The 14,508-nt window shown below is 52.3% G+C and overlaps 1 protein-coding gene across 1 annotated transcript; it reads left to right on the top strand.

The window, feature by feature from the left end:
* The first annotated feature begins 4,425 nt into the window (after nt 1–4,425).
* On the top strand, nt 4,426–14,086 carry EIF3J (eukaryotic translation initiation factor 3 subunit J). Its single transcript, XM_005521673.3, has 8 exons — nt 4,426–4,525; nt 4,626–4,726; nt 9,986–10,043; nt 10,255–10,346; nt 10,748–10,862; nt 11,668–11,826; nt 12,758–12,831; nt 13,100–14,086. The coding sequence occupies exons 1-8, from the start codon at nt 4,498–4,500 to the stop codon at nt 13,226–13,228; spliced, it is 756 nt and encodes a 251-aa protein (XP_005521730.1). The 5' UTR covers nt 4,426–4,497; the 3' UTR covers nt 13,229–14,086.
* Nucleotides 14,087–14,508: the final 422 nt, after the last annotated feature.

The following is a 14,508-nucleotide window of genomic DNA, read 5'->3' on the forward strand; positions in this document are numbered from 1 at the left end:
TCTTATCTTTGGTGCCCAACAGTGATCAAGGGTTACAGAAAGAGACTTTCTACACCTGAGGTTGCCGCCATCAGTACAATCCAGTACCCGCAGTAGGGAGGCTAGAACAGAAAAGTCTTTAGAACTAGTGCGACTCCAAGGAAATTTTTTATGTACAGGACATCTGCAGTTTATAAAGAAAATTCTGTTTCTGCCACCAGCAGTCTGACCTGTAGAAACACAGGATTTTATGATACAACAGAGATTGAAAACGGACTCGGATTTTCTCTCTGTTCGGTGCTCTAAGTGGGTTTGTAGCCACTTTTCTGTTACTTTTAAGATTCTCATTTCAACAGGAATGGCCAGTAAAAGTTGTTTTATTTTTCCTGTTAAGGTTTATAACCTTTTTACATTTTTGACCTGTATTAGATTAGAATTTCATTATGCATTCCTTTTAGTTGAGGCGCTTCATAGTTTTTCTGGAAATAGCCAAATTTTATTAGTTTTTTATTAAACAGTTGGCTGGCCGTTTCCCTGCTTTGTCTGCCTGCATCCTGTATATTTGTTTAAAAATATTCTCTAGTTTTAGCCCACGTAAGTTTCATTTAGAAAGAAAAAAGAAAAAGAAAAAAAAAAAAAAAACCAACCCAACAAAACCCCCCCGCATTTATATATATATATTTTTTTTTTTCTGTAATATTCTACTGTAGTCGAAACCTTTTCAAAAAATCAAGAGACTGGCTAGATAAGACGAAGATAAGAATTACTAATATTGGGAATATCCCAACCCCTTGGGATGGCACGTCCTCTGGACACAGCACGGCTGGCAGTGGCACCACATGGACAAGGAATACCTCAGCCTCTGCTGTGCCTGGGGCAGGACGAGCGTGCTCCTGGCCACGGGGCTCCTGTGACACTCCTGCTTGTGAGCAGCCTCTCCAGGCCGGGCTTCCCTCTGCCCACCCCCGTGCAGAGCCCGCAGCTGATGCTCTCCCGGCCCTGGGGTGCCGCAGGCTTCTTGTGGAAGGCAGAATTCGTACGAGTTAGGAAGCTTTGCCTCTCGACTGCATCACCACGCCACAGGCTCGGACTGGTTTTGTGTAAAAGATGTCACAGAACGGCACTTTTTCTAAAGAGAAGTTTGCTATTTTGTATGCTTGATAAGAAAGTACAGTATTGGAAATTAAAGGTGGACAGCTGATAATTGAGAAGTATGTCAATTAATTTTTTATGTATATTACCTGTTTACTTGTACAATTTTATTGTACAAATTACATGCAGCTTCATTTTCAAATGAGTCCTTAAAATAAGGAAAATCTTTTTAGCAAAACATTTAATTTTTGTATTTTTGATTTTAAAAGGCATGAGTTATGTCAACTTTTTCCAGTGTATTAATGAAGATTTTAACTTTTCATCAGGTTGAGTGTTTTCTTACTATATTATCTGTTGTGTATGTAGCTAGCACATGGTGTCACTGAACTGTTAAAACTTAGCATGTAGAGCAAGCCTGTTTTGTGGAAAATCCTTATTCATTAAAAACAAAATCATCATGGCAGATTTTCTGCAAAAAAAGTGAAAACATTTGCAATTCAGAATACTGATTTTTTTTGTATTTAAAGAAAGGTATTTTGCTTGCAGGAAAGAAATACTACAGATTCATTTTAATGAGAATCTTTTAAATGTATTTATCTTTAGGGCATCCGGGCATCTTTACGCTGTTTGTCTTATGTCTTTATTGAAATAAAATGTACAGAACATTACCTTTCCATCTGCTTGGTGCAGCCGTGTCCCCTGGGCAGCTGATGGATGGATGGACGCTGGAAGGGGCAGCGTGTGGAGCTGCCCTTGCTCTGCAGTTCCTCGCTCGTTCCTTGCCCAGCTCTGAGTCCGGGGGTTTCGGTTCCGCGGTGAAGCTTTGCTAACGGGGGATTCCTCACACAGCTGCTGTAAAATTCACCCAGCTGCCACAACAAGCCCAGCTTTAGCTCCTGGCCTTTTCCAGCCGTAATGGGATGTTCACCTGTTCCAGTAACATCCTTATCCCCAGGTCCTCTGTGGCTCCAGCCCTTCCAAAAGTGCTTCCGGAGCTGAGGAAACCAAAGGCAGTGTTGCACTTTCCAGCTGTGTCTGTGTTGTGCCCATCAGATCCGCGAGGGAAACCCGAACGTAAACGAGGGGATGTAGTTCTGCATGGATGCACAACGGGACTGACAGAGATTGCTCAGTAAACATTAAATATTCATATTTTCCTGTGCTGCAATCACTGGTGTTTATCACTGAAGCACCAGAGTGGTTCTGCCTCCTGCAAACCTTCCTGGTGTGAAGCAGAGTTCTCATCCACAGGTTTTATTTCGTGCTCATCTCGAGGGGGAGTTCCCCGTTCCCGTGCCGAGGTCTGGGTCAGGCTGTGTCCCCAGAACCGCCCCCGTGCCCGGGAGAGGCTCAGCCAGGTGTGAGCGTGGCCTGTGCCCCCCGAGCATCGTGCAGCTGGATCCCCGTTCCGTGTCCTTATGGAGAGCACCACGTCCTATTCCCAGAGTCCTGAATGATTTCCTTGATGGTCTTTGCTGGGTTGTGCTGACCTGTTTCCCACGTCCCCGTGGATTCTGTTCCGTGTTGGAGCACCCTGGTTCTGGCAGCACACTCACCCCTCCCAGACCTTTGTGGCAGCTCCTGTTCAGTCCTGCTTTCCCTGGAATGGCCCTCGCCTCGGTGTCACTGCTTCCCCCACCTCGGAGTCACTCCACCTGACATTCCTCACTGCTGAATGAAAATCGTCCAGCCCGAACGTCCCCAGCCCGGATTGGGAATCTCCCAAACCACGAGCGGCGGCAGCCGAAGGCGTCACGGCGGAGACGGATCGGGTTTGGGAAGAGCCCTGAAATGTGGAACCGAACCCCACGGGGGTGCCAGGAGCTCTGCACAGCATCGTCCCCTTCCCCAGCATCCCAGCTCCAGGGCTGGAGTGGGGCTGCTGGGAAGCGCCGAGCCCCAGGGCGACACGGACCGGCAGGAGAGGAATTCTGGTTCTTGGTACTTGCAAAAATGTCATTGTGCTGATGGGGCCAAATCTTGTAAAATACGATGGGAGGAGAAGTCCTGTGCTATGGATTTCTGTTTCTATTGCAATCATTTCTAGTCTACAGAAGCACAAAGGTTTAATTAAATACTTACGCTCTGGATTCTGGTTTTTTGATTTTTAGCTGATATCATCCTTCACTGAGCCTCAGTTTTCTGTAAGTCAAGACATTGCTCCTGTCAGTTTTCAGCCTTGAAGTGGAAGAAATCGTGTCTGTGTTTTACTGTCAAGGAAAAATTTAAATGTTCTGTGGAAACCCTTAGAATTCCAAATTACATATTCCAGTATTAACATATTCCAAATTACTGCACAATTCCTGGCAGTTTTTTGATTATCCCCACAGCACCCTGAGCCTGTGAAACTGTGTAGACTTGGTGAGGATGTAGTTTGTGACATTGTTTGATCCATAGGTATAGCTCTGTTATTATTTATATTGTCTGGTAAATGGAGAACAGGAAAAGGAGGATAAATTTGGAAGTCTCGGTTTTTCCTTTGTGTTTTTCCTAGACACAGTGATTTATACAGGCATTTACTGAGATCGTTCATTTGTTATATGAAAGACACGTTCTGAATTTATTATCTTCATGCAAAATCTCTCCTCCTTTTCCACGTACCGGGATTCTGGCAGGAATGGGGAGCTGCCAGTGAAGAAGCGACCAATTCCAGCTGTTCTCGGTTCCCTGGTACAGGACAGAGGGGGAACGAGACCCTGGCGTGGGTAAAGCCGAGCGTGGCGTGCCCGGACCCTGCCGGAGCTCGGCCGCTTCCGAACCGGGCCCGTGGAGCTGCGGGGCTGAGCCCGTGAGTACCGAACCGGGCCCGGTCCCTCGGCTCCGGCTGAGCCCGCGAGTACCGAACCGGGCCCGGTGCCTCCGCTCCGGCTGAGCCCGTGAGTACCGAACCGGGCCCGGTGCCTCGGCTCCGGCTGAGCCCGTGAGTGCCGAACCGGGCCCGGTGCCTCGGCTCCGGCTGAGCCCGCGAGTGCCGATCCGGGCCCGGTGCCTCGGCTCCGGCTGAGCCCGTGAGTGCCGAACCGGGCCCGGTGCCTCGGCTCCGGCTGAGCCCGCGAGTGCCGAACCGGGCCCGGTGCCTCGGCTCCGCTCCCGGGCTGTGCTTGCGGCGGGGCCGGGGCGGCGCCCGTGGCTGCGGCCCCGCGATAGCGCCGGGCGGGCGGGGCAGCGGGACGGGATCCCAGTGCCGATCCCCATCCCGTTCCTGCCCCCGGTTCTGATCCCGATCCTGGTCCCGATCCCCGTGCCGATCCCGATCCCGGTTCTGATCCCGATCCCGGTTCTGATCCCGATCCCGCCCCGTTCCCGCCCCGTTCCCGCGCTGCCCAGGCCCCGCCCCTCGGGGCGTGTCCGGGGGCGGGGCGGGGTCACTCCGCTCTGTCCCGGCGTGCCCCGCGCGGCGCTGCCGGCGGCCGCGGTCGGGGCAAGATGGCGGCGGAGGCGGCGGACTCGTGGGGTGGGTGCGGCGGGGCCGCGGGGCTCGGGGCGAGCGGGGGCTCCCCCGCGCCGCTCCCCGCCCCGCTCTCCGCTCCTCACCCGCGCTCCTCTCCCCACAGACGCCGACAGCTTCGAGGTGGTGGAGCCGGTGGCGAAGCGGCTGGTGCCGGGGGTGGCCGGGGACCGCTGGGCCGGCGAGGATGAGGAGGACGACGTGAAGGTGGGGCCGGGCGGGCCCCGCCGGGTCCCGCGCGGCGGCGGCGCCGGGGCCCGGTGTGGGGGAGCCGGGGGCGGGCGGGCCGCTGCCATATGGCGCCCGAGTGCGGGGCCGGGCCGGGCTCGGTGGGGCCGGGCCGGACACCCCGGGGGCTCCGCGGGGCCGGGCCGGACACCCCGGGGGGTCCGCGGGGGCGGGCCGGACACCTCGGGGCTCCGCGGGGCCGGGCCGGACACCTCGGGGCTCCGCGGGCTCCGGGCCCGGGCGCGGCGGCGGCTCCGGGGTCGGTGACGGTGACAAGTCCAAATGCCAAGAGAGCCCGAGCTGTCCCTGCGCGGAGCCGGTGTCGCTGCCGTGGGACCTGCAGGGCAGGAAGGGTCAGACAGACAGACAGACAGACTGGGGCATCCACCTGCTGCTTTCCAGCTGCTTCCCAGGCTTTCGAGCGCTTTCCCCTCGCTCCCTGCAGCCTTTCGGGCCCTGAGCTGTGAGTGGGGCGCGCTGGGTGAGGCGTCAGGACGGGTTTCATGAAGGCAGGGCTGTGTTTGTGCTTCTGCTGCTGACCAGAAGCTTCTGTGCTCTGCCAGCGCGTCTTTTCCACCTGATCTTGCCGCTTCCCCGCACACCACCGGGCGGGATCTTGCCGTGTTTCAGAGTGGTGTCTGCACCTGAGTGGGAATAAAGCGTGGATCAGCATTCCTGGTGCTGCTGAAGGCAGAGCTCCCTCAAAGGCCGTTTGCTCCTGCCCGGCTCCAGCTGCCCTTGGCACGGTGGTGGTGCCACATAAAGCTCCGTTTGCTCATGTGGATAATGCAAAGGGATGCCAGGGTTAGGGTTAGGGTTAGGGTTAGGGTTAGGGTTAGGGTTAGGATGGGTGTCAAGGCCAGGCTGGACAGGGCTTGGGGCAGCCTGCTCTAGTGGAAGGTGTCCCTGCCCACGGCAGAGGGTGGAATTGGGTGGTCTCTGAGGTCCCTTCCCAGCCAAACCATCCCGGGATTCTCCAAGTAGAATAAGGCAACTGAAAAAGACCTTTTTGTTTCCTCCAGCCCTGGGACATTGTAACACTGGGTGAGGACTCAGGGTTGGTTTTGAGGACACTGTTACCAGAATCTCTGAAAAGCACCAGGAGTTTATATTTGGGCTCAGGTGGAGTTCTTCTCATGAGCAGTACAGAAAAAGTAGTTCATGTGCTCTTAAAAACCCTAAAGTTACCAAGATCCTGTGATTCTGTGTGTAATTTAACTTCTTAAACTAATTAGTTGCCACAGCCCAGTGTCCCAAGTGTCACATTAGAGCAGCAGGACAAGGACAGGTGTGTGAACAGCAGCTCCAGGCGCTGGGAATGAGTGTGGACAGCGTGGAAGTGACACAGGGGTGTGTGACTGACACAGGGGTGTGTGACTGACACAGGTGTGTGTGACTGACACGGGTGTGTGTGTGACTGACACAGGTGTGTGTGTGACTGACACAGGTGTGTGTGACTGACACAGGGGTGTGTGTGACTGACACAGGTGTGTGTGATTGACACAGGGGTGTGTGTGACAGACACAGGGGTGTGTGACTGACACAGGTGTGTGTGTGACTGACACAGGTGTGTGTGTGACTGACACGGGTGTGTGTGATTGACAGGTGTGTGTGTGATTGACACAGGTGTGTGTGTGACTGACACAGGTGTGTGTGTGACTGACACAGGGGTGTGTGTGACAGACACGGGTGTGTGTGATTGACACAGGGGTGTGTGTGACTGACACGGGTGTGTGTGACAGACACAGGGGTGTGTGTGACAGACACAGGGGTGTGTGTGACAGACACAGGTGTGTGTGTGACAGACACAGGGGTGTGTGTGACAGACACAGGGGTGTGTGTGACAGACACAGGTGTGTGTGTGATTGACACAGGGGTGTGTGTGACTGACACGGGTGTGTGTGACAGACACAGGGGTGTGTGTGACTGACACAGGGGTGTGTGTGACTGACACAGGGGTGTGTGTGACTGACACAGGTGTGTGTGTGACTGACACAGGTGTGTGTGTGACAGACAGGTGTGTGTGTGACTGACACAGGGGTGTGTGTGACTGACACAGGTGTGTGTGTGACTGACACAGGTGTGTGTGTGACTGACACAGGTGTGTGTGTGACTGACACAGGGGTGTGTGTGACAGACACAGGTGTGTGTGACTGACACAGGTGTGTGTGTGACTGACACAGGTGTGTGTGTGACTGACACAGGTGTGTGTGTGACTGACACAGGTGTGTGTGTGACTGACACGGGTGTGTGTGACAGACACAGGTGTGTGTGTGACAGACACAGGTGTGTGTGTGACAGACAGGTGTGTGTGTGACTGACACAGGGGTGTGTGTGACTGACACAGGGGTGTGTGTGACAGACACAGGGGTGTGTGTGACAGACACAGGGGTGTGTGTGACTGACAGGTGTGTGTGTGACAGACACAGGGGTGTGTGACAGACACAGGGGTGTGTGTGACAGACACAGGGGTGTGTGTGACAGACACAGGGGTGTGTGTGACTGACAGGTGTGTGTGTGACAGACACAGGGGTGTGTGACTGACACAGGTGTGTGTGATTGACAGGTGTGTGTGTGACAGACACAGGTGTGTGTGACTGACACAGGTGTGTGTGTGACTGACACGGGTGTGTGTGATTGACAGGTGTGTGTGTGATTGACACAGGTGTGTGTGTGACAGACACAGGTGTGTGTGATTGACAGGTGTGTGTGTGACAGACACAGGGGTGTGTGTGACTGACACAGGTGTGTGTGATTGACACAGGTGTGTGTGTGACTGACACAGGGGTGTGTGTGACAGACACAGGGGTGTGTGTGACTGACACGGGTGTGTGTGTGACTGACACAGGGGTGTGTGACTGACAGGGGTGTGTGTGACTGACACAGGTGTGTGTGACAGACACAGGGGTGTGTGTGACTGACAGGTGTGTGTGTGACAGACACAGGGGTGTGTGACTGACAGGGGTGTGTGTGACAGACACAGGGGTGTGTGTGACTGACAGGGGTGTGTGTGACAGACACAGGTGTGTGTGTGACAGACACAGGGGTGTGTGTGACTGACAGGTGTGTGTGATTGACAGGTGTGTGTGTGACAGACACAGGGGTGTGTGACTGACAGGTGTGTGTGTGACAGACACAGGGGTGTGTGTGACTGACAGGTGTGTGTGTGACTGACACGGGTGTGTGTGACTGACAGGTGTGTGTGTGACAGACACAGGGGTGTGTGTGACAGACACAGGGGTGTGTGTGATTGACAGGTGTGTGTGTGACAGACACAGGGGTGTGTGTGATTGACAGGTGTGTGTGACAGACACAGGGGTGTGTGTGATTGACAGGTGTGTGCAGACACCTGTAGCTCAGACTGTCTGTGACATTTGCTTTTCCTCCTTCCTTAGGAAGTGAGAGGCTTTCCTGCAGGATAGAAGTGTCTGGGAGAGCTGGACCAGAGTGGTTCTCAGAGAGCTGAGGGCTCTCTGCCTGTTTAATAAAGGAGCAAATATTTCCCACATGGAATCCCGGGATGGTTTGGGTTTAAGGGACCTTAAAGCCCCTCCAGTGCCACCCCAGCCATGGCAGGGACACCTCCCACTGTCCCAGGCTGCTCCAAGCCCCGTCCAGCCTGGCCTTGGACACTTCCTGGGATCCAGGGGCAGCCACAGCTGCTCTGGGAATTCCATCCCAGCCCCTCCCCACCCTCCCAGGGAACAATTCCTGCCTGATATCCCATCCATCCCTGCCTTCTGGCACTGGGAACACATTTTGCATCTTACACACAGTAAGGATGTAGCTGCTTAACTGTTTCCAAGGGATTATGGATTTAGTGCCAGAGCTGCATCTAGAGAGGATCCAGCAGAGAAAGGTGTTTTATTTTGGTTTATTTTCCTTTGATTTGCTCTTCCTGCCAGATTCCCAAAGGTCCCTTGCTCAGGCTCTGGATGCCTCAGTGCGAGGGCCCACGGTGGCGAGATCCCCACGTGAGAGAAGTGACGTGGGCTAGGGTAGCAGCATGAACTGTTTTCTGGCCATGGCTTTCTTAAGGCATCTCGCATTTTGCAAGGTGCTTTGTGTCTGCAGATCTGTGTTTTGGAAGGTTTTTTAGTAATGAACTTGCAGTACCTGTTAATTTGGGAAACATCAACTTCCCGGGTTTAAAATTAGCACCTTTGGTAACAAAACTCCTCTCAGTGTTCCCCAGCACATGTTTCCCAGAAGCCAGGCCTCCTGCCAAGGAATTTTCATCTATTGACTCAGGGCTGGCACAGCCAGAGCGGGGCAGTGCCCAGCCCCTGCCACCTCCCAGCCTCGCTGTGGGGAGGATGTTCTGGAGCCCTGGTGTAGTCCAGGACGTGGGAACAGTGCTGAAATGCTGTGGAGTAAAGGTGTTCTCTGGGAATTACCGTATCACTGCAAGGACACAGCACTGAGGCAGCTGCCTCTTCCTCCAGGAGAGCTCCCTGGGTTTATAAAGCAGGCCTGGCTGGCAGGATGGGGTCAGGGCACATCTCGTGGTGTGCAGTCCTTGCCCACGTGCCCTCTGTGAAGTCTCCAGGTGTCCCAGTGCCATGGATGAATCCCTCATGGCCAGGCTGCCCTTCCTCTGCAGTTTGCATCTGACTGCCAGCCTGGCCAGGCCGGGGCTGAGGCAGCTCCTCAGTGCTGAGTGGAGCTATTTAAGCAGTGGGTGTAACAAACTTAATTAGATGTGAGCTAAAATAATGCTGCTCCAAATTCAAGTCAGCTCCGTGGAATGTGGAAGGGAAGCCGAGTCCCCTGCAGGTGCCAATTATCCGGGGTGAGCTGGCGCAGGGACTCGGGTGTCTCCTTGCTTGGATCAGCACATCCCGTGGGGCTGCAGCCTCCCAGAAAACCCCTGCAGCCACGGGAATGCTTTTCCCAGCACAGGAGAGGGTCCCTGGGTGCCGTGGGAGAGGAGAGAGCAGCCTGTGCTGGTCTAGCTCATGTTCAGTGTCTCACAACAGCAGAAATGAGAATAAAGTCCTGGGCATGGGGGTGCTGTTTGACTGCTTGTGACCTGGCTGTTGTAATTATTGACACAAGCTGGCTGTTTGACCAAAACCTGCCTTTTTCATGGTAAGAACTGGCCCCAGCCAGCTCAGACAGCTCCAAAAACCGCTGAGGTACAGCTGCCATGGCTCCCTCACTCTGACAGCAGACCAGTGGGACTGGGCACTGGAAGAGGCCACAGGTATCTGTAAAAGAATCATAACTGTCTTGCAGGATAACTGGGATGATGAGGAGGAAGAGGAGGAGGTGAAGGAGACAGAGGTAAAACAAGGTGAGATTTAAGGCTCTGTCAGCACGGGAACAGCCACTGTGTGTGTGTGAGGATCAAACCTGAGCGGGGCTGGGTTTAACAGAAATGGCTTTAGCTCTGTGCTCAGTCCCAGGAGCTGAGCTCGGTGCCTTCCAGGGTGGCTGTGGTTGTGGGGGGGAGAAAAAAATCACCAGACTTGTGAGAGCTGCGTTTGTTGTTCCACTTTTTACAGAACCGAAAGTCTCGGAAAAAAAGAAAATAGCAGAAAAAATCAAAGAAAAAGAAAAGCTACAGAAGAAAAAGCAAGAGGAGCTTAAAAAAAGGGTAACTTCTGGTTTCTTTCTGGGTCACAGAAAATTCAGAGGGTGGGTTTGATTTGGTTTTTTGTAGGTTGAGCAAGATCTGAAAAGGTCTGGATTCATCTGATAAACCCAACTTAGGTCTTGTACGTGATCCCATCTGGGGCTGGGAGCTTTAATTCCCATATAATTTAACCAGTGATTGGATCAGTGTTACCCAGCTCCTTTGTGTGATGGAACAGGCAGCAGTGGGAGTTCGGTGTTTCTTCCCATTCCTTGTGAAATGCACAATTTGTTGAGACTCAGGGAATGGCTTCCATGTTTTCCATGTGCCCTGAGTCGAGGCAGCAGTGGGTGATTGAGTGGCTCTGGAGAAGGCTCCGTGTGTTCAGCGTGCCACCCTCTCCCTCTGTGCTGTCCCTGCAGTTAGAGGCACCCGAGGAACAGAAGGAGCTCACGCCAGAAGAACAGCTGGCAGACAAACTACGGCTAAAGAAGTTACAGGAGGAGTCGGACCTGGAGCTGGCAAAGGAAACCTTTGGTGAGTTAAAGCAGCAGGAAATCAACCCCTGGCACCTGTGGGACCCTGCAGAGCACGAGCAGGGTTTGGCTCCCAGCACACAGAGCTCGTGGCTCTGAGAACAAAGAAGTGGCAGAGATGCTGATGCACAGCAGCATTCCTCAAACATGGAAGCGTTTCCTTGATGATGGTGAATGATTCAGCTCATTGCTCAGGAGAGGCTGTGCTCAGTGAGTTGTCACAGAGCACAGTGCTTGGGGGGTGTGCACTGGCTACAGCTGCAGAGAGCCAGCTGGGTTCTGGTTTATTTGAGGGAAGAAGAGGCTTCCTGGTGCAGGTTGTCCAGAGAACAGGAATAGCTGGGTCAAATTGCTGAGTTTGACTCAGCTTTGGTGGACAGAGACTTTGGACAAGGGTGTTGAGTGACAACAAAGGAGAACAGCTTTCCACTGACAAAGGGCACTGTTAGATGGGACGTTGGGGAGGAATTGTTCCTTGTGAGGGGATGAGGCCCTGGCACAGGGTGCCCAGAGAAGCTGTGGCTGCCCCTAAATCCCTGGAAGTGCCCAAGATGGTGTTGGATGGACTTGGAGCAACCTGGGATTGTGGAAGGTGTCCCTGCCCTGAGAGAGTGGCACTGGAGGGGCTTTAATGTCCCTTCCAATCCAACCCATTCTGGGATTCTATGAAATGACTGAGTTTTGCAGCAAACTTCCTTCCTTCCTGTAAGCCAGGGATGGGCCCTGGCTGCGGGGGGAGCTCAGGGAGGTGGGAGCCAGCTCCCCTGTTAGGGCTCACAGCTCACATTCTCTGCCTGTCCCTGCAGGTGTAAATAGCACTTGTGGAATAGATGCCATGAATCCCTCTTCAAAAGATGACTTCACGGAATTTGGGAAGCTCCTCAAGGAGAAAATCACACAGTACGAGAAGTCGTTACATTACGCCGGGTTTTTGGAAGCGTTGCTTCGGGACATCTGTATTTCCTGTAAGTCCAGACAGCCCCAGCTCTGCTGCCAGAGCTGTGCTGGAGCTGAAGTCAGTGCTCAGAGGGGATGGCTCTGGTAGTCTGTGCTAAATGAAGCACTGGCCTGGTTCTATTCCCACAAACTCCAGCAAGGGTCCTCTCCTCGTGCAAGAGCTGCTCTTGCTGCACGTCATCTAAAAAGTGTAAATTTTTATGCTGATCTAAACCATGTGTGTATTTATTGAAACCATTTCTAAAATAATTAGAGTAAATTCTCTGAGGCAGATAATTTGAGTACCTCATTTGGAGGGAAACCATTGCAAAATCGAGTTCATGTAGTTCTGGATCTGCAGATTAACTGTTCTGGAATTCAGCATGTAACTATACAGAGATGAAGTAATTGAAGCTCCTTTTCCCACTGTCCTGGTGGCTGGAGCAGTGGCTGGGAAGGTTCCCTGTCCTGTGTTGTCCTTCAGTGGGGGTAACTCGATCCCAGCAGAGCTGGGCACATCCATCCTCCCAGCTGGCAGCTTCCATCTCAGAGGGATTCCAGAGCTCCAGACAGGAGGGTCTCCAGTCTCTTCCACCATTTATTGATAAACATCATAATTCCTTGTTAATCCAGTGCTCCTTTTGATACATTTTACTGTATTTTACTGTCTCCACATTTTCCTGTTCAAATGTCTCAGTAAGACTCTTGTGCTCAGTAACTTTATTTGCAAGTTTTACCCTCTACAATGCTCAGGCTTCCAAGGAACCAGCTGGAATCCTTGTTGGGCTTGTAAGGACCAGAACCACCCACTCTGTGTTCTGCTGATTTAAATCAAGTAATTGCCCAAAGCTACACTAATGCTTATTTCTAGTTCTAGAGTCTGTGGATGTTATTTAACTGCCTTATAAGAACAACATTGATAAGGAATTTTTTTTTTCCTTTTTTTTCCCCCTGATGCAGTGGAGGTGGATGATTTGAAAAAGATCACAAACACCCTGACAGTATTATGCAGTGAAAAGCAAAAACAAGAGAAGGTAAGAGTGGGGCTGTTCCTCCCAGCCCCTGCTTGGGGCTCCCCTGCATTTATTAGTTACTTGTTGAGAGTCCAGGGGAAACAGGATGAAGGCAAAAGGCGGGCAGGGCTGTGGTGCAGGGAGCTGGGGACACCTGCAACGCTCACAGCTTCCCGAGGAAGAGAAATGTGTGGGGTGGAAACCGCTCAGTGCCACGGGGCTGACCCTGGCTGGGGCAGTGCAGAGCTCTGGGCCTGTCCAAATAACCATCCTCATCCTCTTGGCACAGAATAAAGCCAAAAAGAAGAAAAAAGGTGTTGTGCCTGGCGGGGGGCTGAAGGCGACGATGAAAGACGACCTGGCCGACTACGGCGGCTACGACGGCGAGTACGTACAAGACTTTGAAGACTTCATGTGACATTTATCTCCCTTCTGTTGTCTTTCTGTTGCCCATAATCCCTTAAACATGTAGCACAACCTTTCTTCCTCTAAATTCTGCCAAATGCTACAATCAGAATTGCAGTATCTGTGTGCTGGGGGCTGGAGGTGCCGGGAGGAAGCTCCGGGCCGGGGTGGAATGGAAAAGGTCTGTAAATTGCAGTTAAAAACCCAAAATTCTGATAATGGGCACTGCTGCTATTTATAGCAACAGCCACTAAATTGGGAAGGAATTGGAACAAGGTGAAGGATTATAACCAGCACAGCTCCATGACATGGCCTTAACTGTCCCTGCTCCAGGGCCAGGGCTGAGCACGAGCAGTTTGCAGCAAGGGCAGGGTGTGCACGTAGAGTTCCAGTCGCTTTGTCTTGAGTTAGAGCTTGAGGATTTCAGTATTTTGGGAAGGGAACTGCTAACTTCAGTGTGGAATACTGCACCTGGGAGTGTGGCCCCTGGGACAGCCACTACTCCAGAGCCTGACACCTGAACAGCACCTGGTGGGGCAGAGCAAGGCAAAACCCACTTGTGTCTCCAGGATGAAGTTTAGTTCCATTCATTTAAATTTCTACTAATGCAGCTGTCTGGGTTGGGTGTTCTTTAACAGTTAATTACGGGGTTAAGTGTAAAAGAAAGAACCAAACCACACAACATCCTTGGGGCTCTCCTGGGTTGTGGTGGGTCTCTCACGACTCGGCCGTTTTCTTTCATTAAAAACCAAACTTGCTTAGCAAACTGCAGCAGTTCCTACAGTTGGGCAAATTGTTATGTTAACAATTACAACATCTGCAATGTTTTATAAAGCAACTAATTTAATAAAAATCACTATTGAGGACTTCACCAGGCTGGCCTTGGAGGAGTTCTTTTGGGGCCTGACAGGAAAAATACCTGAAGTGGGAGAGTTGCAGAGCTGAGCTGTGCTGTGCTGGGAGTGTGCCCACAGCTTGGGCATGGAAAGGAATTTCTATTTAATAACTGTAAAAATACATTTGTACTTGATTATTTCTTTTACTCCAAGACAGCAGAATTAGGAATGTGCTGTTTAAAGCTGTACAAAAGTTTAGAGATCAGATTTGACTCACAGAACACATTAGTCTACTGGGTACCTGAAACCTTCACTGCTTCTGCTTATTCCACCCCTTTGCCTGGACATTCTGCACATCTGTTTCAGCCCCTTGGGCACAATTCCTGGGGTGCTCCCTTCCCCTGATTTAAAGAGCTGCTGGATCTCTGCTTCACCCCCCCACCTGGGCCAGTCACTG

This window comes from Pseudopodoces humilis, chromosome 16 (assembly GCF_049639895.1).
Source record: "Pseudopodoces humilis isolate 2021_Gansu_Grassland_sample_001 chromosome 16, ASM4963989v1, whole genome shotgun sequence".
Lineage (NCBI taxonomy): Eukaryota > Metazoa > Chordata > Aves > Passeriformes > Paridae > Pseudopodoces > Pseudopodoces humilis.